The 23,870-nt window shown below is 41.4% G+C and overlaps 1 protein-coding gene across 1 annotated transcript in view; it reads left to right on the forward strand.

Annotated features, from left to right (window-relative positions):
• Positions 1-23,870, forward strand: part of FBXO47 (F-box protein 47) — a 181,036-nt gene that overhangs the window by 81,171 nt on the left and 75,995 nt on the right. The window contains exon 3 of the mRNA XM_040436628.1: positions 23,094-23,170. Within this exon, the coding sequence (XP_040292562.1) occupies positions 23,094-23,170 (77 nt within the window). The remainder of the gene's footprint in view (positions 1-23,093; positions 23,171-23,870) is intronic.

A 23,870-nucleotide genomic window follows, 5' to 3' on the forward strand; every position in this document is an offset into this window, starting at 1 on the left:
TGCCATCGGGTCCCCATGCGGCTGTGGGGGGGACCCGATGGCATGGAAGGCAGCGCGATGCCTTCCTGAGGCATCTGCACTGCCTTCCGGTGACGAGCCTGTGAGATCCAGCCCCCTGGATCTCACAGGCCCCGGAATCTGTATGAGTAATACAATGTATTACTCATACAGCCAATGCATTCCAATACAGAAGTATTGGAATGCATTGTAAAGGATTAGACCCCCAAAATTTCAAGTCCCAAAGTGGGACAAAAAATTAAGTGAAAAAAGTTTAAAAAAGAAAGTTTTCCCCCCCAAAAATTAAAAGTTTCAAGTAAAAATAAACAAAAACGTCATTTTCCCCAAATAAAGTAAAAAAAAATGGGTAAAAAATAGGGGGGGGGGGGGGTATACATATTAGGTATCGCCGCGTTCATATCGACCGGCTCTATAAACATATCACATGACCTAACCCCACAGATGAACACCGTAAAAAATAAAAAATAAAAACTGTGCTAAAGAAACCATTTTTTTGTCACCTTACATCACAAAAAGTACAACAGCAAGCGATCAAAAAGGCGTTTGCCCACCAAAATAGTACCAATCTAACCGTCACCTCATCCCGCAAAAAATGAGCCCCTACCTGAGACAATCGCCCAAAAAATAAAAAAAACTATGGCTCAGAATATGGAGACACTAAAACATCATTTTTTTTGTTTTAAAAAAGCTGTTATTGTGTAAAACTTACATAAATAAAAAAAAAGTATACATATTAGGTATCGCCGCGTCCGTATCGACCGACTCTATAAAAATATCACATGACCTAACCCCTCAGATGAACACCGTAAAAAATGTAAATAAAAACTGTGCTAAATAAACCATTTTTTGTCACCTTACACCACAAAAAGTCTAATAGCAAGCGATCAAAAAGTCACACGCACCCCAAAATAGTACCAATAAAACCGTCATCTCATCCCGCAAAAATCATACCCTACCCAAGGTAATCGCCCAAAAACTGAAAAAATTATGGCTCTCAGACTATGGAAACACTAAAACATGAATTTTTTTGCTTCAAAAATGAAATCATTGTGTAAAACTTACATAAATAAAAAAAAAGGATACATATTAGGTATCGCCGCATCCGTGACAACCTGGTCTATAAAAATACCACATGATCTAACCTGTCAGATGAATATTGTAAATAACAAAAAATTAAAACAGTGCCAAAACAGCTATTTCTTGTTATCTTGCCTCACAAAAGTGTAATATAGAGTAACCAAAAATCATTGTACCCTAAACTAGTACCAAAAAAACTTCCACCCTATCCCGTAGTTTCTAAAATGAGGTCACTTTTTTGGGGTTTCTACTCTAGGGGTGCATCAGGGGGGCTTCAAATGGGACATGGTGTAAAAAAAAACAGTCCAGCAAAATCTGCCTTCCAAAAACCGTATGGCCTTCCATTCCTTCTGCGCCCTGCCGTGTGCTGGTACAGTAGTTTACGACCACATATGGGGTGTTTCTGTAAACTACAGAATCAGGGCCATAAATATTGACTTTTGTTTGGCTGTTAACCCTTGCTTTGTGAAAGTAAAAAAAATATTTAAATGGAAAATCTACCAAATAAGTGAAATTCTGAAATTGTATCTCTATTTTCCATTAATTCTTGTGGAACACCTAAAGGGTTAACAATGTTTGTAAAATCAGTTTTGAATACCTTGAGGGGTGTAGTTTCTTAGATGGGGTCACTTTTATGGAGTTTCTACTCTAGGGTTGCATCAAGGGGGCTTCAAATGGGACATGGTGTAAAAAAAAACAGTCCAGCAAAATCTGCCTTCCAAAATCCGTATGGTATTCCTTTCCTTCTGCGCCCTGCCGTGTGCCCGTACAGCGGTTTACCACCACATATGGGGTGTTTCTGTAAACTACAGAATCAGGGCCATAAATATTGAGTCTGGTTTGGCTGTTAACCCTTGCTTTGTAACTGAAAAAAAATGATAAAAATGGAAAATCTGCCAAAAAAGTGAAATTTTGAAATTGTATCTCTATTTTCCATTAACTCTTGTGGAACACCTAAAGGGTTAACAAAGTTTTTAAAATCAGTTTTGAATACCTTGAGGAGTGTAGTTTATATAATGGGGTCATTTTTGGGTGGTTTCTATTATGTAAGCCTCGCAAAGTGACTTCAGACCTGAACTGGTCCCTAAAAATTGGGTTTTTGAAACTTTCTGAAAAATTTCAAGATTTGCTTCTAAACTTCTAAGCCTTGTAACATCCCCAAAAAATAAAATATCATTCCCAAAATGATCCAAACATGAAGTAGACATATGGGGAATGTAAAGTAATAACTATTTTTGGAGGTATTACTATGTATTCTAGAAGTAGAGAAATTGAAACTTGGAAATTTGCAATTTTTTACACATTTTTGCTAAATTTGGTATTTTTTTATAAATAAAAATGAATTTTTTTAACTTCATTTTACCAGTGTCATGAAGTATAATATGTGACGAAAAAACAATCTCAGAATGGCCTGGATAAGTGAAAGCGTTTTAAAGTTATCACCACTTAAAGTGACACTGGTCAGATTTGCAAAAAATGGCCTGGTCCTTAAGGTGAAATAAGGCTGTGTCCCTAAGGGGTTAAAGGAGGCTGTAGATAATCACTGGATAGATCGGAATGAGTACGAGTCCAAAAATAGTTACCTTATATGGACTTCATAAAGTCCACAAGGGGTTACATTCCCTAAAAAGGAGGTCAATAGTATCGGGGATTGGAAATTTGGCTCAAAATGCTGGTATTTACATTGATAGAATTTTACGTCTCTTTTTTCTATCCTTTACTTCGTATATACGTGATACGATGGACCTGCTTAAGAAACTCGAAGGAATAGTGGTTGAGGCGGATGTGTGGCAGGCCTCGATTGATGTTGAGGCCCTTTATACATCCATCCAACACTAAATGGGACTGAGGACTACAAAGCATTTCCTTGATACCAAAAGCAATCATTACCAGGGCCATAACAGTTTTGTTCTTTGTTTGCTGGAATTCATCTTGACTCATAACTATTTTGTATTCGATTCTAAGTGCTACCACCAGCTCAGGGGCACTGCTATGTGCCCCAACTTATGCTAATTTTCTCCTGGGCTGGTGGGAGGATACAATAGTGTTTTCTGACCAATATGCTAACTGGGTCTCACATATTTTACTGTGGGTAAGTTATATCGATGATATTTTGATACTGTGGTCAGGTGAGAACGAGATTTTCAGCTATTTATCGAGGCACTGAAACAGAACAATATTGGGTTATTTTTTACCCATGAGATACAGAAAGATTCTATTGCTTTTCTAGATATTCGGCTATGGAAAAAAGATAATATGATTCAGGCATCCTTACATCGTAAAGATACCTCCACTAACAATTTTCTGCAATGGGGGAGTTTTCATCCCACCCCACTAAAGAAGGGGATCCCAAAGGGACTGTTTCTCAGAATACGGAGGAACTGTACAAGGGATGAGGATTTTGAGAAAGAGGGAACCATTCTATATCAGAGATTTCGAGAAAAAAGATACCCGAGAAAAGTACTAAATCAGGCATGGGAATTTCCACGGAAATGCAAATGAACCAAGGTTATTAACCCCCAAAATCAGAAAACAAGATGATAAAACTATACCTATTATTGGAACTTTTGATTCCTTGGCCCAGGAAGTGAGAAATATACTTGCTAAATATTGGTCACTTATGAAAACTGATCCAGACATCTCAGGATTCATTCCAGATTTTCCAGCAATTACGTATAGATGTGGGCGCAACTTAAGAGATACCTTGGCTCACAGCCACTTTGAGACAAAAAAGAGTCATGGCTGACCAATAGACAGGCTGGTACCTTTCGTTGCAGCCATTGTAAAGCTTGTCAGTTTATTGATAGAGGGTCTCAGTTTTCATATTCTGGTTGACATAGGGTATACTAAATCCGCTCTTTTGCTAACTGCAACACAGAGGGTGTGATATATCTCTGCAAATGTACGTGCAATTTGATGTATGTAGGCAAAACATACCACGCATTTAAGAGATGGATTTTGGAACATGTGTGGGATGTGAGAAACAAACATGATAAACCTATCTCTAGACATGTGACTTTAAAAAATAATTGTGATGTCAGAGTGCTGACATTTTGCGTGTTATAGACAATTAGGACAGGTATTATAGGTGGAGATCTTGACACCATTTTGAAACAAAAAGAAGCCAGATGGACATATACAGTGGATATAAAAAGTCTACACCCCCTGTTAAAATGTCAGGTTTCTGTGATGTAAAAACAATGAGACAAAGATAAATCATTTCAGAACTTTTTCCACCTTTTAATGTGACCTATAAACTGCACAACTCAATTGAAAAACAAACTGAAATCTTTTAGATAGAGGGAAGAAAAATATAAAAATAAAATAATATGGTTGCCTAAGTGTGCACACCCGTAAACTAATACTTTGTTGAAGCACCTTTTGATTTGATTACAGCACTCAGTCTTTTTGGGTATGAGTCTATCAGCATGGCACATTTTGACTTGGCAAGATTTACCCACTCTTCTTTGCAAAAACACTCCAAATTTGTCAGATTGCGAGGGCATCTCCTGTGCACAGCCCTCTTCAGATCACCCCACAGATTTTCAATCGGATTCAGGTCTGGGCTCTGGCTGGGCCATTCCAAAACTTTAATCTTCTTCTAGTGAAGCCATTCCTTTGTTGATTTGGATGTATGCTTTGGGTCGTTGTTATGCTGAAAGATAAAGTTCCTCTTCATGTTCAGCTTTCTAGCAGAAGCCTGAAAGTTTTGTGCCAATATTGACTGGTATTTGGAACTGTTCATAATTCCCTCTAGCTTAACTAAGGCCCCGTTTCCAGCTGAAGAAAAACAGCCCCAAAGCATGATGCTGCCACCGCCATGCTTCACTGTGGGTATGGTATTCTTTTGGTGATGTGCAGTGTTGTTTTTGCGGCAAACATATCTTTTGGAATTATGGCCAAAAAGTTCAACCTTGGTTTCATCAGACCATAACACCTTTTCCCACATGCTTTTGGGAGACTTCAGATGTGTTTTTGCAAAATGTAGCCTGGCTTGAATATTTTTCTTCGTAAGAAAAGGTTTTCGTCTTGCCACTCTACCCCATAGCCCAGACATATGAAGAATACGGGAGATTGTTGTCACATGTACCACACAGCCAGTACTTGCCAGATATTCCTGCAGCTCCTTTAATGTTGTTGTAGGCCAGACCAGTTTTCTTCTCATCTTTTCATCAATTTTGAAGGGACGTCCAGTTCTTGGTAATGTCACTGTTGTGCCATATTTTCTCCACTTGATGATGACTGTCTTCACTGTGTTCCATGGTATATCTAATCCCTTGGAAATTCTTTTGTACCCTTCTCCTGACTGATACCTTTTAACAATGAGATCCCTCTGATGTTTTGGAAGCTCTCTGTGGACCATGGCTTTTGTTGTGGGATGCGACTAAGAACATTTTAGGAAAGACCAACTAGAGCAGCTGAACTTTATTTGGGGTTAATCAGAGGCACTTTAAATGATGGCCCCATTCACTATAATATCAGGTCCGGCCGCAACACGGCAAACATGCCGAGAGGCGGCCGGACAAAAACTACAACATGCTGCAGGTTTTGTCCAGCCGCCTCTCGGTATGTTTGTCGTGCTGTGGCCGGAGCAGACTTTTAGTGAATGGGGCCGGAGCAGACTTCCGGTAGCACGGATCCGGCAGGCTGTTCCCCCGCCAGAAAAGGCTACCGCAAGTGTGAGAGTAGCCTTAGTGGAAATGCTCCATGGGAAAATAGTATGCATAGAGGGATCTCACTCATCCAGCCACAAATCTTACTCCGTACTGATGAGGAGCAAACAGGTGTCTGCATATGGATTGGCTATTTCACTTGTATCAAATTGGAACATTGACTCATAGGGAGCTCTTTCTAGTAGAGAGCACTAGCGAGATAGTTCTCTCTATGGGAGATACAGTAAGCTCTGGAGGACCTCAAAGAACCACAGTGGAAATTACAGACTTCAACTCTCAACCAGTGGAAGAAAGTTTAAGCTTTATTGATCATAACACGTTTCGGGGACGCAACCTCTTCTTCAGGTAGGAAATGTAGGCTGTGTTCCTGCAATACATTATGGTTTTATAATCAATAAAGCTTGGACTTTCTTCATTTGGTTGAAGTGTTGTGCAATGGCACCATCTGGACACCTGCTGCTAACTATCACCTGGGTTATTTACCCTCCTTTCTATGTTTTATTAGTGGTTGTGGCTCATCACAACCCAATAAGGAGATTATTACCGCTTAAGCCTTGTGCACTTTACTTTTGGTGCCCAGGGACTGTATTACGCCATGTAGCGCCCGGTGCTGTGTTTTGTTTCTCTCTTTTCAGTACCACTCTCTTTGGGAGATACCTCTTTGCTTAGGTCATTGGGAAATATATGCACAAAATATAAAATTGTATTCCTTTTGCATCCAAGCTCAGCAATACATACAATTTAATTCTGGGGCGTTCTGTACACCAAGCATGTGTTTTCACTGAGAAATCCACAAGAGCTTTGTCTTCCAAGATGTCATGGATAAACAAGATCTTACTAGCACGTCTTGATTTTTTTCCAACCTGCCTCCACTATCCAGATTATTGCTCACAGCTGTGAGTTAAAGAAGGAAAAGAAAATCCTGGTTTTGGCTTTCTCTATCATTTTATTTCTCATCTCATGTGGCTTGTGGGGAAGTTTTTGTAAACAACATAAAATGAAAAAGTGTAACCTCCCTTAACTGTCGTACAAAATTCAGCATTTTGCTTGGTATAAGAGCTGGAGTACTAGAGAGCAGCTTTTTGCATGGATTTAAAGGGGATGCTAGTTTTTTCAGTTGCTTGTAGGCTAATATTTCCACATTATATAACCCAGATTTCAATGTTTTCTAGTAAATCTGTATGTGAAATAGCATTTCTGTGCATAGAAACATAGAAACATAGAATGTGTCGGCAGATAAGAACTATTTGGCCCATCTAGTCTGCCCAATATACTGAGTACTATGGATAGCCCCTGGCCCTATCTTATATGAAGGATGGCCTTATGCCTATCCCATGCATGCTTAAACTCCTTCACTGTATTTGCAGCTGCCACTTCTGCAGGAAGGCTATTCCATGCATCCACTACTCTCTCAGTAAAGTAATACTTCCTGATATTACTTTTAAACCTTTGCCCCTCTAATTTAAAACTATGTCCTCTTGTAGCAGTTTTTCTTCTTTTAAATATTCTCTCCTCTTTTACCTTGTTGATTCCCTTTATGTATTTAAAAGTTTCTATCATATCCCCTCTGTCTCATCTTTCTTCCAAGCTATACATGTTAAGGTCCTTTAATCTTTCCTGGTAAGTTTTATCCTGCAATCCATGTACCAGTTTAGTAGCTCTTCTCTGAACTCTCTCCAAAGTATCAATATCCTTCTGGAGATATGGTCTCCAGTACTGCGCACAATACTCCAAATGAGGTCTCACTAGTGCTCTGTAGAGCGGCATGAGCACCTCCCTCTTTCTACTGGTAATTCCTCTCCCTATACACCCAAGCATTCTGCTAGCATTTCCTGCTGCTCTATGACATTGTCTGCCTACCTTTAAGTCTTCTGAAATAATGACCCCTAAATCCCTTTCCTCAGATACTGAGGTTAGGACTGTATCACTGATTTTATATTCTGCTCTTGGGTTTTTACGCCCCAGGTGCATTATTTTGCACTTATCCACATTAAATTTTAGTTGCCAGATTTTTGACCATTCCTCTAGTTTTCCTAAATCCTTTTCCATTTGGTGTATCCCTCCAGGAACATCAACCCTGTTACAAATCTTTGTGTCATCAGCAAAAAGACACACCTTACCATCGAGGCCTTCTGCAATTTCGCTGATAAAGATATTAAACAATATGGGTCCCAGAACAGATCCCTGAGGTACACGACTGGAAACAAGACCTTGGTGTGAATATACTCCATTGACTACAACCCTCTGTTGCCTGTCCCTCAGCCACTGCCTAATCCATTCAACAATATGGGAGTCCAAGCCCAAAGACTGCAATTTATTGATAAGCCTTCTGTGTGGGACAGTATCGAAAGCCTTACTGAAGTCTAGATAAGCGATGTCTACTGCACCTCCACCATCTATTGTTTTAGTCACCCAATCAAAAAAATCTATAAAATTAGTTTGACATGATCTCCCTGAAGTAAACCCATGCTGTTTTTCATCTTTCAATCCATGGGATTTTAGATGTTCCACAATCCTCTCCTTAAGTATGGTTTCCATTAATTTCCCCACTATTGATGTCAGGCTTACTGGCCTATAGTTGCCCGATTCCTCCCTACTACCTTTCTTGTGAATGGGCACAACATTTTCTAATTTCCAATCTTCTGGGACGACTCCTGTTGCCAGTGATTGGTTAAATAAATCTGTTAATGGTTTTGCTAGTTCACTGCTGAGCTCTTTTAATAGCTTTGGGTGTATCCCATCAGGCCCCTGTGACTTATTTGTATTGATTTTATACAGCTGACTTAGAACCTCTTCCTCTGTAAAGACACATGCATCAAAAGATTCATTAGTCTTCTTTCCTAACTGAGGTCCTTTTCCTTCATTTTCCTTCGTAAAGACTGAACAGAGGTATTCATTGAGGCAGTCAGCTAGTTATTTATCTTCTTCCATATACCTTCCTTCTTTTGTTTTTAATTTTGTAATTCCTTGTTTTAGTTTCCTTTTTTCATTTATGTATCTGAAGAATGCCTTATCGCCTTTTTTCCCTGACTGAGCTAATTTCTCTTCTGCCTGTGCTTTAGAAGCTCTTATAACTTGTTTGGCCTCTCTCTGCCTAATCTTGTAAATTAGCCTGTCATCCTCATTTTTTTATTTTTTATAATTCCTAAATGCTATCTTTTTGTTTTTAATGATTGTGGCCACTTCTGCTGAGTACCACAGTGGTCTTTTCCTTTTTTTGCTTTTACTGAAAAGCCTAATGCAATTTTCTGTTGCCTTCAATAGTGCCTCTTTTAAGTAGTCCCATTTCTCCTGGACTCCAATGAAACTGTTCCAATCTGATAGGGACTCGTATACCCCTAATCTAATTTTAGAAAAGTCAGTTTTTCTAAAATCTGTTTTTGTGTGGTGTGACTCAGTCACTGTACTTATAGTAAACCACACTGACTGGTGATCACTAGATCCCAAGCTTTCCCCTACAGTAATATCATATACCAAATTCCCATTTGTGAATACTAAATCTAAAATGGCCTCCTTCTGGGTTGGCTCCTCAACTACTTGCTGTAGAGATAATCCCAGTAGGGAATTTAGAATATCTGTACTCCTGGCAGAACTAGCTATTTTGGTTTTCCAGTTTACATCAGGAAGATTGAAGTCTCCCATAATGATAACTTCCCCCTTCAATGTCATTTTAGCTATTTCCTCAACTAGTAGATCATCTAATTCTTTGACTTGGCTAGGTGGTCTATATATCACACCTACACGAGTTACCTTATGATTATCAAGCTGCAAGGTAACCCAAACTGACTCTAAATTGTTCTCGCTAACTTGTATCAAATTAGATTTTATGCTGTCTTTCACATACAGGGCCACCCCTCCCCCTTCTTGCCTTGCATGTGTAACAAACTAGTATCCCAGTCCATGCATGGGTCTATTGACCCAGACTCACCAGTATCATAGCTCCTTGGATGCTGTGAGTTCAGGTCAGTAGACTCAGCCCAGGACACATGTCCACAACGCAGGTCCATAAACACAGTGGTAGTAAAAAACTGTCATCAGAAAATGACCTATTGTTTAAATCACATTTTTGTATTAAACTTATTTTTTTTAGAAAATAGTCATAGCACTCACCAGCATAAAATCTTCTTGCTTTATTTCTCCATATAAAGACAAATGTCACGAACCAGCGGGTATGAACCCACTTTGCCACGTGCCCAACCTCCTCTAAGGGCATTGTCTAAGTGAACCCCTCGATTCTTCACAGTACCCCTGATGGTGGGGATAGACTTTACCGAGGGGAACACCAGGTCCCTACCTCATGAGGAGGATAGGCACACGATGCAGCTCGTCCAGGCAGACCAGGAGGTACCAGGGAAAGGTACCAGAAGTGCAGGCGGAGTCGTTACCAGGAACAACAGTGCAGGACCGAAGGATGAGGCAGAGGTGGGTTCAGACAGGCGAAATGTCAGGGCAGCCGGCACAGGTACAGGTCAGGCAATCCAGTTCGGCAACAGGGCAGTCAAGGCTAGCAGGCAGGGATCAGACGGGTATCAGAATCCAATAACACAAATACGAGTCAGGAACACAAGTGGTTATCAGGAGCCTTAGCAGAGCACAAGGACCTTGACACTGAGGCATCTGGGAAGGGGGCTGAGCCACTTATATATGCACAGAAGGGGTAGGATAGGTCAGCAAGGTCACATGACCTAAGCCACAAAGCCCAGAAAGTGACGCACGCCGGCCCTTAAGTAAGTGCAGCATGAACAAACAGCAAGCATGCTGTGGCCAGGGCTGTGAGCAAACTTTGGAGCGGATCCAAAACAACAGCACCCACACAGACAGAGCCTGGGACTGCAACGGTGAAATTGGAAGCATCGGCTGCAGATCACCGCTGAACACGGCGCCCAGAACCACAGCGGTAAGCAGGGGAACAGCGGCGCTGAGCAGCCGCTGTTACAACAAACGGTAGTCAGATGTGGGACACCCTGTGTCTGATTACCCTGTTTGTTGTTAGATGGAGAAATAAAGGAAGAAGATTTTATGCTGGTGAGTGCCGTGGCTGTTTTCTTTGTTTGGATATATTATTAGGATATATTATTAGAGCACCACCTCAGCAACTATATAACACAGACTCCGTGAGCAACACAATTGATTTTGTGCATATGTTTGACATATTCACTCTCAGCAGTGACGATCACTATTCTTCTTTGTTTTTACTGACATATTTTTTAAATTTGGTGTGTGAGGGGGTTAATTTTCCACGTCACTATATTTAATAAAAATGTATATAATCCTGCAGTGACCTATAGGTCTAATAATAGGCCATGATTTTCTGTTTACCTGGTTACCTTTCAGTAGTTATTATCACCCAGGCAGATTTACAGTGAAAAGTAATGGTGGGTTTAGAAAGGCTGAGGAGCTTCTTGTTCAGTGGGGGTGAAGTGGTGCATTTACTTTCAGCGATCACCTCCACAGTATGAGAACGAGAGATCGCTATTGCAATCTTCATACAGCTGCATTGTTTGTGGGCAACAGAGTGCTGTTTAGACTGCAGGATCTGCTGTCCAGAAAGAATAATTATGTTTCGCTCGTTCATCAGGTTGTAAGTTGCACCTTTACACTGGCAGATTGTTGGGAACGAGCATTCGCAGGGACTTTTTCCCCGATAATCTGGCAGACTATCAGGCCATGTTAAACCCCTGTATAGATAACACAGGATCCTTTATTCACAATAGGTGATATGACAGCTTATCAGCTCCCTCCTGACCACTGCACAGGTCACAGATCATGCCTAGAAAACTCCCATAGAAGTCAATAGGGTCTTCTCCTGTTCATTGTGTCTATGACCCATGTAGCTGCTCTCAAAAGACAGACAAGTCTTGACATACTTTAGACCTGGCTCTTGTTGGAATGGAAAAGAACTGTACAAGAAAGATGGTTTGCATCTTTCTCTCAAAGGAACGAATGTCCTCGGTGAACAGTTCCAGGTATTTGCTAAGAAGCATTTAAACTAGGAAAGGGGGGCAAAAGAGTGATAATCCAGCAGTCCAACTGCCCCCCGGAACAATGCCAGAAGAAGCCAGTAGCACAAAGGTTAAGAAATGACAAGCTCAGAGTCTTGTCTACAAATGCTCGCAGTCTAGAGAATAAGATCAATAAACTTGAGGCTATAATGGCATCTGAGAATATAGATGTAGTGGCTGTTACTGAGACGTGGTTCAAGGGGAGTAATGACTGGGATATATCAATACCAGGGTTCTCTCTATACAGGAAACACAGAGAAGGCAAGAAGGGGGAGGGGTGGCCCTGTATGTGAAAGATAACATAAAATCAAATTTGATACAAGTTAGCGAGAACAATTTAGAGTCAGTTTGGGTTACCGTGCAGCTTGATAATCATAAGGTAACTCGTGTAGGGGTGATATATAGACCACCTAGCCAAGTCAAAGAATTAGATGATCTACTAGTTGAGAAAATAGCTAAAATGACATTGAAGGGGGAAGTTATCATTATGGGAGACTTCAATCTTCCAGATGTAAACTGGAAAACCAAAATAGCTAGTTCTGCCAGGAGTACAGATATTCTAAATTCCCTACTGGGATTATCTCTACAGCAAGTAGTGGAGGAGCCAACCCGGAAGGAGGCCATTTTAGATTTAGTATTCACAAATGGGAATTTGGTATCTGATATTACTGTAGGGGAAAGCTTGGGATCTAGTGATCACCAGTCAGTGTGGTTTACTATAAGTACAGTGACTGAGTCACACCACACAAAAACAAAAGTTTTAGATTTTAGAAAAACGGACTTTTCTAAAATTAGATTAGTGGTATACGAGTCCCTATCAGACTGGAACAGTTTCATTGGAGTCCAGGAGAAATGGGACTACTTAAAAGTGGCACTATTGAAGGCAACAGAAAATTGCATTAGGCTTGTCAGTAAAAGCAAAAAAAGGAAGAGACCACTGTGGTACTCAGCAGAAGTGGCCAAAATCATTAAAAACAAAAAGATAGCATTTAGGAATTAGAAAAAAAAAAAAAAACGAGGATGACAGACAAATTTATAAGATTAGGCAGAGAGAGGCCAAACAAGTTATAAGAGCTTCCAAAGCACAGGCAGAAGAGAAATTAGCTCAGTCAGGGAAAAAAGGCGATAAGGCATTCTTCAGATACATAAATGAAAAAAGGAAACTAAAACAAGGAATTACCAAATTAAAAACAAAAGAAGGAAGGTATATGGAAGAAGATAAAGAACTAGCTGACTGCCTCAATGAATACTTCTGTTCAGTTTTTACAAAGGAAAATGAAGGAGAAGGACCTCAGTTAGGAAAGAAGACTAATGAATCTTTTGATGCATGTGTCTTTATAGAGGAAGAGGTTCTAAGTCAGCTGTCTAAATTAATACAAATAAGTCACAGGGGCCTGATGGGATACACCCAAAGCTATTAAAAGAGCTCAGCGGTGAACTAGCAAAACCATTAACAGATTTATTTAACCAATCACTGGCAACAGGAGTCGTCCCAGAAGATTGGAAATTAGCAAATGTTGTGCCCATTCACAAGAAAGGTAGTAGGGAGGAATCGGGCAACTATAGGCCAGTAAGCCTGACATCAATAGTGGGGAAATTAATGGAAACCATACTTAAAGGGTTTCTATCACTTCGTATGACATATTTAGGTGTCAGACACTAGCGATCCGCTAGTGTCTGCTCTGCCCAACCATCCTAATATGATAGGTTTTGGGGCAGCCGTTTTGCTAAAATAACAACTTATATCTATATGCTAATGAGCCTCTAGGTGCTATGGGGGCGTCATTAGCACCTAGAGGCTCCGTCTACCTTCATAAACTGTCGCCGCCCAGCGCGTCCCTCCAGCCCGCCCATCTCCTGCTGAATGCGATCCTCTCCATGCGCGTCTCTGTTCTGCGCATGCGCAATGAATGTCTGACCGCTTCCCTGCACAGACATCTCCACTGCGCCTGCGCCGATGACATCATAGTGCTCCGAGGAACAGGCGCAGTGGAGATGTCTGAGCAGGGAAGCGGTCAGACATTCATTGCGCATGCGCAGAACAGAGACGCGCATGGAGAGGATCGCATTCAGCAGGAGATGGGCGGGCTGGAGGGACGCGCTGGGCGGCGACAGTTTATGAAGGTAGACGGAGCCTCTAGGTGCTAATGACGCCCCCATAGCACCTAGAGGCTCATTAGCATATAGATATAAGTTGTTATTTTAGCAAAACGGCTGCCCCAAAACCTATCATATTAGGATGGTTGGGCAGAGCAGACACTAGCGGATCGCTAGTGTCTGACACCTAAATATGTCATACGAAGTGATAGAAACCCTTTAAGGAGAGGATTGTGGAACATCTAAAATCCCATGGATTGAAAGATGAAAAACAGCATGGGTTTACTTCAGGGAGATCATGTCAAACTAATCTTATTGATTTTTTTGATTGGGTGACTAAAATAATAGATGGAGGAGGTGCAGTAGACATCGCTTATCTAGACTTTAGTAAGGCTTTTGATACTGTCCCACATAGAAAGCTTATCAATAAAGTGCAGTCTTTGGGCTTGGACTCCCATATTGTTGAATGGATTAGGCAGTGGCTGAGGGACAGGCAACAGAGGGTTGTAGTCAATGGGGTATATTCAGACCAAGGTCTTGTTACCAGTGGGGTACCTCAGGGATCTGTTCTGGGACCCATATTGTTTAATATCTTTATCAGCGAAATTGCAGAAGGCCTCGATGGTAAGGTGTGTCTTTTTGCTGATGACACAAAGATTTGTAACAGGGTTGATGTTCCTGGAGGGATGCACCAAATGGAAAAGGACTTAGGAAAACTAGAGGAATGGTCAAAAATCTGGCAACTAAAATTTAATGTTGATAAGTGCAAGATAATGCACCTGGGACGTAAAAACCCAAGAGCAGAATATAAAATCAGTGATACAGTCCTAACCTCAGTATCTGAGGAAAGGGATTTAGGGGTCATTATTTCAGAAGACTTAAAGGTAGGTAGACAATGTCATAGAGCAGCAGGAAATGCTAGCAGAATGCTTGGGTGTATAGGGAGAGGAATTACCAGTAGAAAGAGGGAGGTGCTCATGCCGCTCTACAGAGCACTAGTGAGACCTCATTTGGAGTATTGTGCTCAGTACTGGAGACCATATCTCCAGAAGGATATTGATACTTTGGAGAGAGTTCAGAGAAGAGCTACTAGACTGGTACATGGATTGCAGGATAAAACTTACCAGGAAAGATTAAAGGACCTTAACATGTATAGCTTGGAAGAAAGATGAGACAGAGGGGATATGATAGAAACTTTTAAATACATAAAGGGAATCAACAAGGTAAAAGAGGAGAGAATATTTAAAAGAAGAAAAACTGCTACAAGAGGACATAGTTTTAAATTAGAGGGGCAAAGGTTTAAAAGTAATATCAGGAAGTATTACTTTACTGAGAGAGTAGTGGATGCATGGAATAGCCTTCCTGCAGAAGTGGTAGCTGCAAATACAGTGGAGGAGTTTAAGCATCCATGGGATAGGCATAAGGCCATCCTTCATATAAGATAGGGCCAGGGGCTATCCATAGTATTTAGTATATTAGGCAGACTAGATGGGCCAAATGGTTCTTATCTGCCGACATATTCTATGTTTCTATATGGTTGCCAGTGTGAAAACTGCAGGACTTTTTTGTGAGTGTTAGCATTTGCATTACATATTTCTCCAAGACTGAGGTACTAATGACCTATCCTTAGGATAGGTCACCAATAGTAGATCAACAGAGGGTCCAACTTTGGTACCCTGCCAATTAGCAGTAGCTCAGGCACTAAAACTACATGGCTTCTTCCATTGTGCAGTGGTGTGGGTAATGCATGGGAGCAGCACTGCAGTAACCAGCTCCAGTGGACAGAGCTGTGAGGTTCTGGTGCCTGTTTATGGCGCCAGAGCTATTGCACAGCAGGGGATTGGCAGGGTACTGAAATATAAATATCCTATCATAAAAATCAATACATCTATTCTGGAGAAGCCTTTTAAAGGACTGAGCTGCCTTTGGTTGTTCAGACAACCTGCACAAAGTGAAAGCAAATGTTTCGGGGAAAAGGGGATCTTAGTGCTGGATCTGGAACGCCTGTGACAGGTCAGGTTTTTTTTCTTAATTTTTTTTCGCCCTGCCCAGCCACCTAAACATGGGTTCCCGGTCTTGGAGAACACCTTTATAGGATTCACATAGATTGGGCATAAGATACACAGAATTCAATGCAAGACAAATCTTGATGATGCAAATGTGAGCATTTGTGTTAATATGAATTGAATCAATTTTCCTTTGCTTTCTGTACAAAACCCTTGTAAAAAAAAAAAAAAAAGGTAAAATAAATCACTAGTATGAATGTAGCTGATTTCATTCATTGTGAAACATATACAATGTTCTTAACTTGGCTTTCCATTTTAGGCTTCAACTTCTGTGGCTGTTGGCCAATAACAACAAAAAATTAACGTCTTGGACAAGTTCCTAACAGTTTTCTATTAATACAGAAATTGGAACAAGAATGGTTTTATTGTTTGATGTCGGCATTGTTGTTTTATGTGTTTGTTCCTGGAAATGGTGCTATTTTTGTTTACCGAATACCAGAAATTCGGGACTGTTGACAACTATTCTTACGCACATACCTTTGTCATTCTGTCGCTGGCATCTCACAGCAGCTTATAGACACAGTACATGGTAAATCACTTATCATAACTTAGCATATCATCATGGGTACAAGTTACATGGCACAATAAAGCGCTGGGAAATCTAAACATTTGTGTAAAGATAATATAACAGCACTGCTGTCAGGTTCTAGCAACAGTATAGAAACTCAAGCACTCAAGTAGATATAGTGATGTAAAGATATTTTTTATTTTTGTGGGTTTTCTCTGCAGGCAACTCAAAGTGACAGTGTTACGTTTCGGTCTATTATGACCTTTTTCAAACACAAGTTGCCAATAAAGGATTAAAGATGAACAAGGAAAGTACATTGAGCTGGTAGGCATGTGTATTCACACCATGAGGGATGCGTCCCTCATAGTGTGGGTACGCAAGCTTACCAGCTCAATATACCAGCGTCCCTCAATATACCAGCGTCCCTCATGGTGTGCATACACATGCCTACCAGCTCAATGTACATTCCTTGTTCATCTTTAATCCTTCATTGGCAACTTGTGTTTGAAAAAGGTTGTAATAGACCAAAACATCACACTGTCACTTTGAGTTGCCTGCAGAGAAAACCCACAAAAATAAAAAAATATTTTGACATCACTATATCTACTGGAGTGCTTGAGTTTCTATACTGATATTATTTAGGGCTAGGAACCCACAACTCTAGCACCAGAGTGCCACGCCACCCCTCTTAACCTATTGGGGACACATGACGTACCAGTACGTCATGATGTCCTGGTACTTAAGGACACATGACGTACCGGTACGTCATGTGTATTTCCGATCACTGCCACGCGGCGGGCGGTGATCGGAACTGGGTGCCTTCGGAAATCAATCAGCAGTCACCCTGGGACAATGCGCGAGGGGGCCGTATAGGCGATCGCGGCAAACCGCAGGTCAATTCAGACCTGTGGTTTGCTGTGTTTCCGGGTTATTCAGGTCTCTGGTGACCCGATAACCCGGAACAGGATGGTGATCGGTGATGTGATAATACACCACCAATCATCATCCTGCGATCCTGACATCACCACTCATTATCGCTTCTGATTGGCTGCACGGGCGGGAGGTTTAACTTGATGCAGCTCTCCTCTCCTCCTCCTTTCTGTGTCCGGGAGCGAGGAGAGAGGAGCCTGCATCGGATCTGTGCCCAGCAACCCCCCATCTGTGCCCAGCATCCCCTTCTGACCCTCCACAGTGCCACTCCACTCTTAGCGTCCGGCCACTGTTAGCGCATCGCACACCCCACCGCTGATCAGCTTCGGACGGCTGATCAGCGAGTTTGAATCTTTTTTTTTTCTATTTTTTTGGGCTTTTTTTATTTATTTATTTTTTCTGTTAGTTTTAGGGATAAGTATGCGAACACCCATGCCCCCACACACACGCACACTAAATAAAGATTTCCACACACACACTCCCCTATGGCCCGCCGGATGTTCTCAGGTGAGAGGGGGTAAACGCTCAGCTTGCCTCCGACTCCGAGAGCCCCAGTGAGGACGAGGATGACCCCACTTTCCTTTTGTCATCCGCGTCCTCCTCATCATCTAGCGATGATGATGAGCCCCCAAGGCGGCAGAGACGTTGCCAGGCGGAGCAAGGGGACCGCCATGCCAGGGACCCTGTGGCCCACACTAGTACGAGCAGCTCTGGGGCTCGTACTAGTTTTCCGGCCCACCAGTTAAGTCCAGCGGAGCCCCCTACCGGTGAACTTGCATGGTGTACCCCAGAGCATTCTGATTTTGTTGGCCAACCAGGAATCCAGATTCCCACAGTGGGCTTCACTGAATATGACTATTTTAGTCTTTTTTTCAGTGACCACTTTGTGAATCTGATGGTGGAGCAAACTAACGTGATCGCCCAACAGTTCATTGCTCAACACCCGGGCTCCTTTTTGGCTAGGGTCGGTGGCCGGACTCCGGTCAGTGCAGCCGAGATGAGGACGTTTTGGGGCCTCGTGCTGCACATGGGCCTAGTCAAAAAACCAGTCAGAAATTACTGGAGTGTGAACGTCCTATACCAGACCCCACTTTACAGTACGACCATGATACGTACCCAGTTTGAGGCCACCCGGAAATGCCTGCATTATGCAGATAGTGCAGCATGGCTTCCCCAAGGTGATCCTGCCTATGACCGCCTGTACAAAATCAGACCGGTCATCGATCACTTTGGGGCCAAATTTTTGGAGGCCTATGTACCTGGAAGGGAGGTCGCGGTTGATGAGTCTCTCATTGCTTTCAAGGTGAGACTCATTTTCCGCCATTATGTTCCCTCTAAGCGGGCGAGGTATGGCGTGAAGCAAACTTTGTGAGTACCTCAGGGTACACTAACAAGTTTCGTGTGTACGAGGGGCAAGATTCTCGTATTCAATCCCCAGAATTTCCCCCCACTCTGGGTGTTAGTGGGAAACTTGTGTGGGACCTTATGCACCCACTGCTAGATAAGGGTTACCACCTGTACGTGGAGAACTTTTATACTAGTATCCCATTGTTCCAGTCCCTCGCCGCCAGATCCACGTCCGCTTGTGGGACCGTGCGGAAAAATCAACGCGGTCTCCCCACCCACCCCCTCCAAGTACCTATCCCCAGGGGTGATACCCGTGCCCTTACCAGTGGAAACCTGTTGCTGGTCAGAATTAAGGACAAGAGGGATGTCCTTGTACTGTCCACAATTCACGGTAACGGCATCACCTCTGTCCCTGTCCGATGTACTGCGGCAACGGTCCTCAAGCCCGACTGTATCGTCGACTACAATCGGTATATGGGAGGAGTTGATCTCTCTGATCAAGTCCTCAAGCCATATAATGCCATGCGAAAACCCGGGCATGGTACAAAAAAGTTGCGGTCTACTTGGTACAGGTTGCCTTGTACAACTCTTTTGTGCTGTCCCGGAGCGCTGGCAACACAGGGAAATTCCTCCAGTTTTATGAGGCAGTCCTCAAGGCCCTGATCTTTTCTGACCGGGAAAGAGAAGGCCGGAGTACCTCGGGAACTGGAGGCGCCCGGATCGTCCCTGGCCAACACTTTCCAGGTGTGTTCCACCATACTGTAAAGAAGGGACGGACCCAAAAAAGGTGCAGAGTGTGTCACAGGAGGGGGATACGAAAGGACACAACCACTCAGGCCCATTTCACACGTGACGTGAACGCATTGCACCCGCACTGAATCCGGACCCATTCATTTCTATGGGGCTGTGCACGTGAGCGGTGATTTTCACCATCACTTGTGCGTTGCGTGAAAATCTCAGCATGTTCCAAATTGTGCGTTTTTCACGCAACGCAGGCCCCATAGAAGTAAATGGGGCTGCGTTAAAATCCCGTTCATTATTATAAGGGAAAATAATAGCATTCTTAATACAGAATGCATAGTACAATAGGGCTGGAGGGGTTCAAAAAAATTTTTTTAACTCACCTCATCCACTTGTTCGCGCAGCCCGGCTTCTCTTCTGTCTTCGTCTTTGCTGTGCACAGGAAAAGGACCTGTGGTGACGTCACTGTGCTCATCACACGGTCCATCACATGATCCATCACCATGGTAAAAGATCATGTGATGGACCATGTGATGAGCGCAGTGACGTCATCAAAGGTCCTTTTCCTGTTGGTCCTTTTCCTGTTCACAGCAAAGATGAAGACAGAAGAGAAGCCGGGCTGCGCGAACAAGTGGATTGAGGTGAGTTAAATTATTATTATCTTTTTAACCCCTACAGCACTATTGTACTAAGCATTCTGTATTAAGAATGCTATTATTTTCCTATATAACCATGTTATAAGGGAAAATAATACAATTTACACAACACCAACACCGATACCACATTCAGTTTTTTATCACGCGCGTGCAAAACGCATTGCACCCGCGCGATAAAAACTGAACAACGGAACGCAATCGCAGTCAAAACTGACTGCAATTGCGTACCTACTTGCGCGGGTTTGCCGCAATGCACCCGGAACGCATCCGGATCTAAGGGGCCTCAGTGTGACATGTGCACCGATTATCCGGGCCTCTGCATTATTGGTTGCTTCAGGGAGTACCACACTTCCATGGAGTACTAAATTTATAATCCCCTTACCCAATTTTAATTCCATTTAGCTACTTACAATCGAAAAAAAACTATGGTTCTCATACTTGAGACACTAAAACCAAAAAATTTTTTTTTCAAAAATACTATTTTGTAAAACAAAAAAAAATAAAAAAAATAGACATATTAGGTATCGCCGCATCCGTAAGAATCTGCTCTATAAAAATACCCCATGACCTAACCCCTCAGATGAACACGGTCAAAAAAATAAAATAAAAACAGCTATTTTTTGGCAAATTTTCCATTTTAATCATTATTTTCCAGTAACAAAGCAAGGGTTAACAGCCAAACAAAACATAATATTTATTACCCTGGTTCTGCAGTTTACAGAAACACCCCATATGTAGTCGTAAACTGCTGTATGACCAAACGGCAGGGCGCAGAAGGAAAGGAACGCCGTATGGTTTCTGGAAGGCAGATTTTGATGGCCTTTTTTTTTGGCACCATGTCCCATTTGAAGAACCCCTGATGCACCCCTAGAGTAGAACACCTAAAGGGTTAACAAAGTTTGTAAAAACAGTTTTGAATACCTTGAGGGGTGTAGTTTCTAGAATGGGGTCACTTTTTTGGAGTTTCTACTCTAGGGGTGCATCAGGGGGGCTTCAATTGGGACATGGTGTAAATAAACCAGTCCAGCAAAATCTGCCTTCCAAAAATCACACGGCGCACCTTTCCCTCTACGCCCTGCCGTGTGCCCGTACAGTAGTTTACGGCCACATATGGAGTTTTTCTGCAAACTACAGAATCCGGGCAATAAATATTGAGTTTTGTTTGGCTGTTAACCCTTGCTAACAGGTTTAAAATAGATTCAAATATAAAATTTGCCAAAAAATCTAAATTCTGAAATTTTATCTCCATTTGCCATTAACTCTTGTGGAACACCTAAAGGGTTAATGACGTTTGTAAAATCAGTTTTGAATACCTTGAGGGGTGTAGTTTCTAGAATGTAAGCCTCACAAAGTGACTTCAGACCTGAACTGGTCCTTAAAAAGTGGGTTTTTAAAAATTTCAGAAAAATTTCAAGGTTTGCTTCTAAACTTCTAAGCCTTGTAACGTCCCCAAAAAATTAAATGTCATTCCCAAAATGATGCAAACATGAAGTAGACATATGGTAAATGTAAAGTAATAACTATTTTTGGAGGTATTACTATGTATTATAGAAGTAGAGAAATTGAAACTTTGAAATTTGCTAATTTTTCTAAATTTTTGGTAAATTTGGTATTTTTTTATAAATACAAATGATTTTTTTTTACTCCATTTTACCAGTGTCATGAAGTACAACATGTGACGAAAAAACAATCTCAGAATGGCCTGGATAAGTCAAAGCGTTTTAAAGTTATTTACACATAAAGTGACACTGGTCAGATTTGCAAAAAATGGCCTGGTCCTTAAGGTGAAATATGGCCGTGTCCTTAAGGGGTTAACCAAGGTTCTAGCAACAGTCACAATACTATAGCAGCAGTTACTGTAATGGATACGGTTTGATTTGTAAGAGGTACAAGGCTGATTTCCAATCTTCTCACATGACCACAGAAAAATCAGCGTCATATAAACAACAGTGGTTTTCCCTTTGAAAACAGTGGGAGAGTATGTGCCAAAATCTGCAGGGAAAAAGGCGATGTGAACATATGTTGTTTTTTTTATTTTTTATTGATTGTGTGGATCAGATGCAAAGCTTAAAAGGAAAATCATGTCACGTCCATATTCATATACTGTATATCTATATATAAAATTTTGTATAATAAGTCATGCTTTGCAATAAGGTTGAGGCTGTTTAGCAACTTTGGTCGCTGTGTTACAATGCAATCTTGCAAAATAATTCAGTTGAATGGAGTTGCAATAAAGCTCGCAAGTTGTCGCTACAATGAACACAATCACACAAAATCCAGTACAGTGTAATTTTGATAATTCTGGGTTCGTTTGCTGTGACCAAAGTCTCTGTGTAGCCCATTCTAACGGTATGTAAGCAAAGGATTATAGTGGGTAGATATACATGAAACAAATTGACAGCTCAGTCAGATTGTCAATATACGGTTTATACAGGTTTAAATCTCAATAATTACTGGTTGAAAGCAAAACCCTCATATCAAACTGACTGTGATGGTAAGGGGACATAATTTAAAAAAATATTTACGGATCCGAAGAACAGAAAACTAAACATGATATTAACTTAGCTTAAATATAAAATTTGAAAATTATGAAAAATATACTATTTTTCCTTTTTTACATTTTCCCAGGAATAAAAAATAAAAACAAAAAATACTAAAATAAAAATTACATTAAAGTCCCATGTATCACTGAAAATAGATGCAAAAAATTATTTAAATAACTGAATAAAAGCAGTTATTGCATTTGAAGATACACATACTGGGTCAGGTAGGGGTAAATTTACAAATAGTTGTACAGTGCAAAATGTAGATAATGTCTGAAGCCTGTACGTCTGGAAAACCATATGATGAAAGATTGGGGCTAAGAAAAAGTATGCAACCTTTTATTGTAGGATACACAGTTACTTTAGCTATATGAATATCGTAGTGTATGCAGTTCTCTACGAAATCTAACTTGATGCTTTGTTTCCACGTTGCAGGTTTATTGTTTAAGAGGTGTACACTACTACTACCCACCAGAGAGAGGCTCAAGTTCATTCATAAGATTATTTCAGAAGTAAGACTCTTGTAAAATTTTGTTTCTGAATGACGGTTAAAATAAGTGAAAAGAGATAGAGGGAACCTGTCAGAAGTTTAATCCCTCAAAACTGCTGACAGAGGTAGATAGGTGAAGGGTAAATCTGTTTAACATCTTAAAGGGAATGTGTCACCTATAATCTTTTTCTGCCAGTTAAAACCAGATAGCGACACCTATTCTTTTTTTTAAATCAGTTTTTATTTTCTGATTGTAGATTTTATTTAAATTCTATTTCCTGAACATGATTATGGGGGCGGCCATCTTGCCTGGGCTATTTTTAATAGCATTTAGAGATACACTTTACCGAAGCCATTATGGGCCATAGACACAATGGACAGGGAGGGGGACCTCATTGTCTATTTATCTATCTATTTATCTAACTAACTAACTATCTATGTGTTATCTGTCATTCTAATCATGTCTGTAATGATAATGAGATGACTGCTGAAAAGTGATCTGGACAGACCAAGAAGTGGCGCCTATTTCCTCTTTTTCACGAGAGGAGTCGTCTTGTTCCCTACAGCTGTTTGACCAGCTATGCATATCCAGGCCTCCGCTCTCACACCTGTGTGTGGGTTGCTTCTAGGGGAGACGGTTTCCGGGGCACCTTCATTCCTTACTTCTTGGGAGAAGACTAGAGGGACACCATACTCTACTACGGACTGGGACAAATTCCTTT

Source organism: Bufo bufo, chromosome 6 (assembly GCF_905171765.1).
Source record: "Bufo bufo chromosome 6, aBufBuf1.1, whole genome shotgun sequence".
NCBI lineage: Eukaryota > Metazoa > Chordata > Amphibia > Anura > Bufonidae > Bufo > Bufo bufo.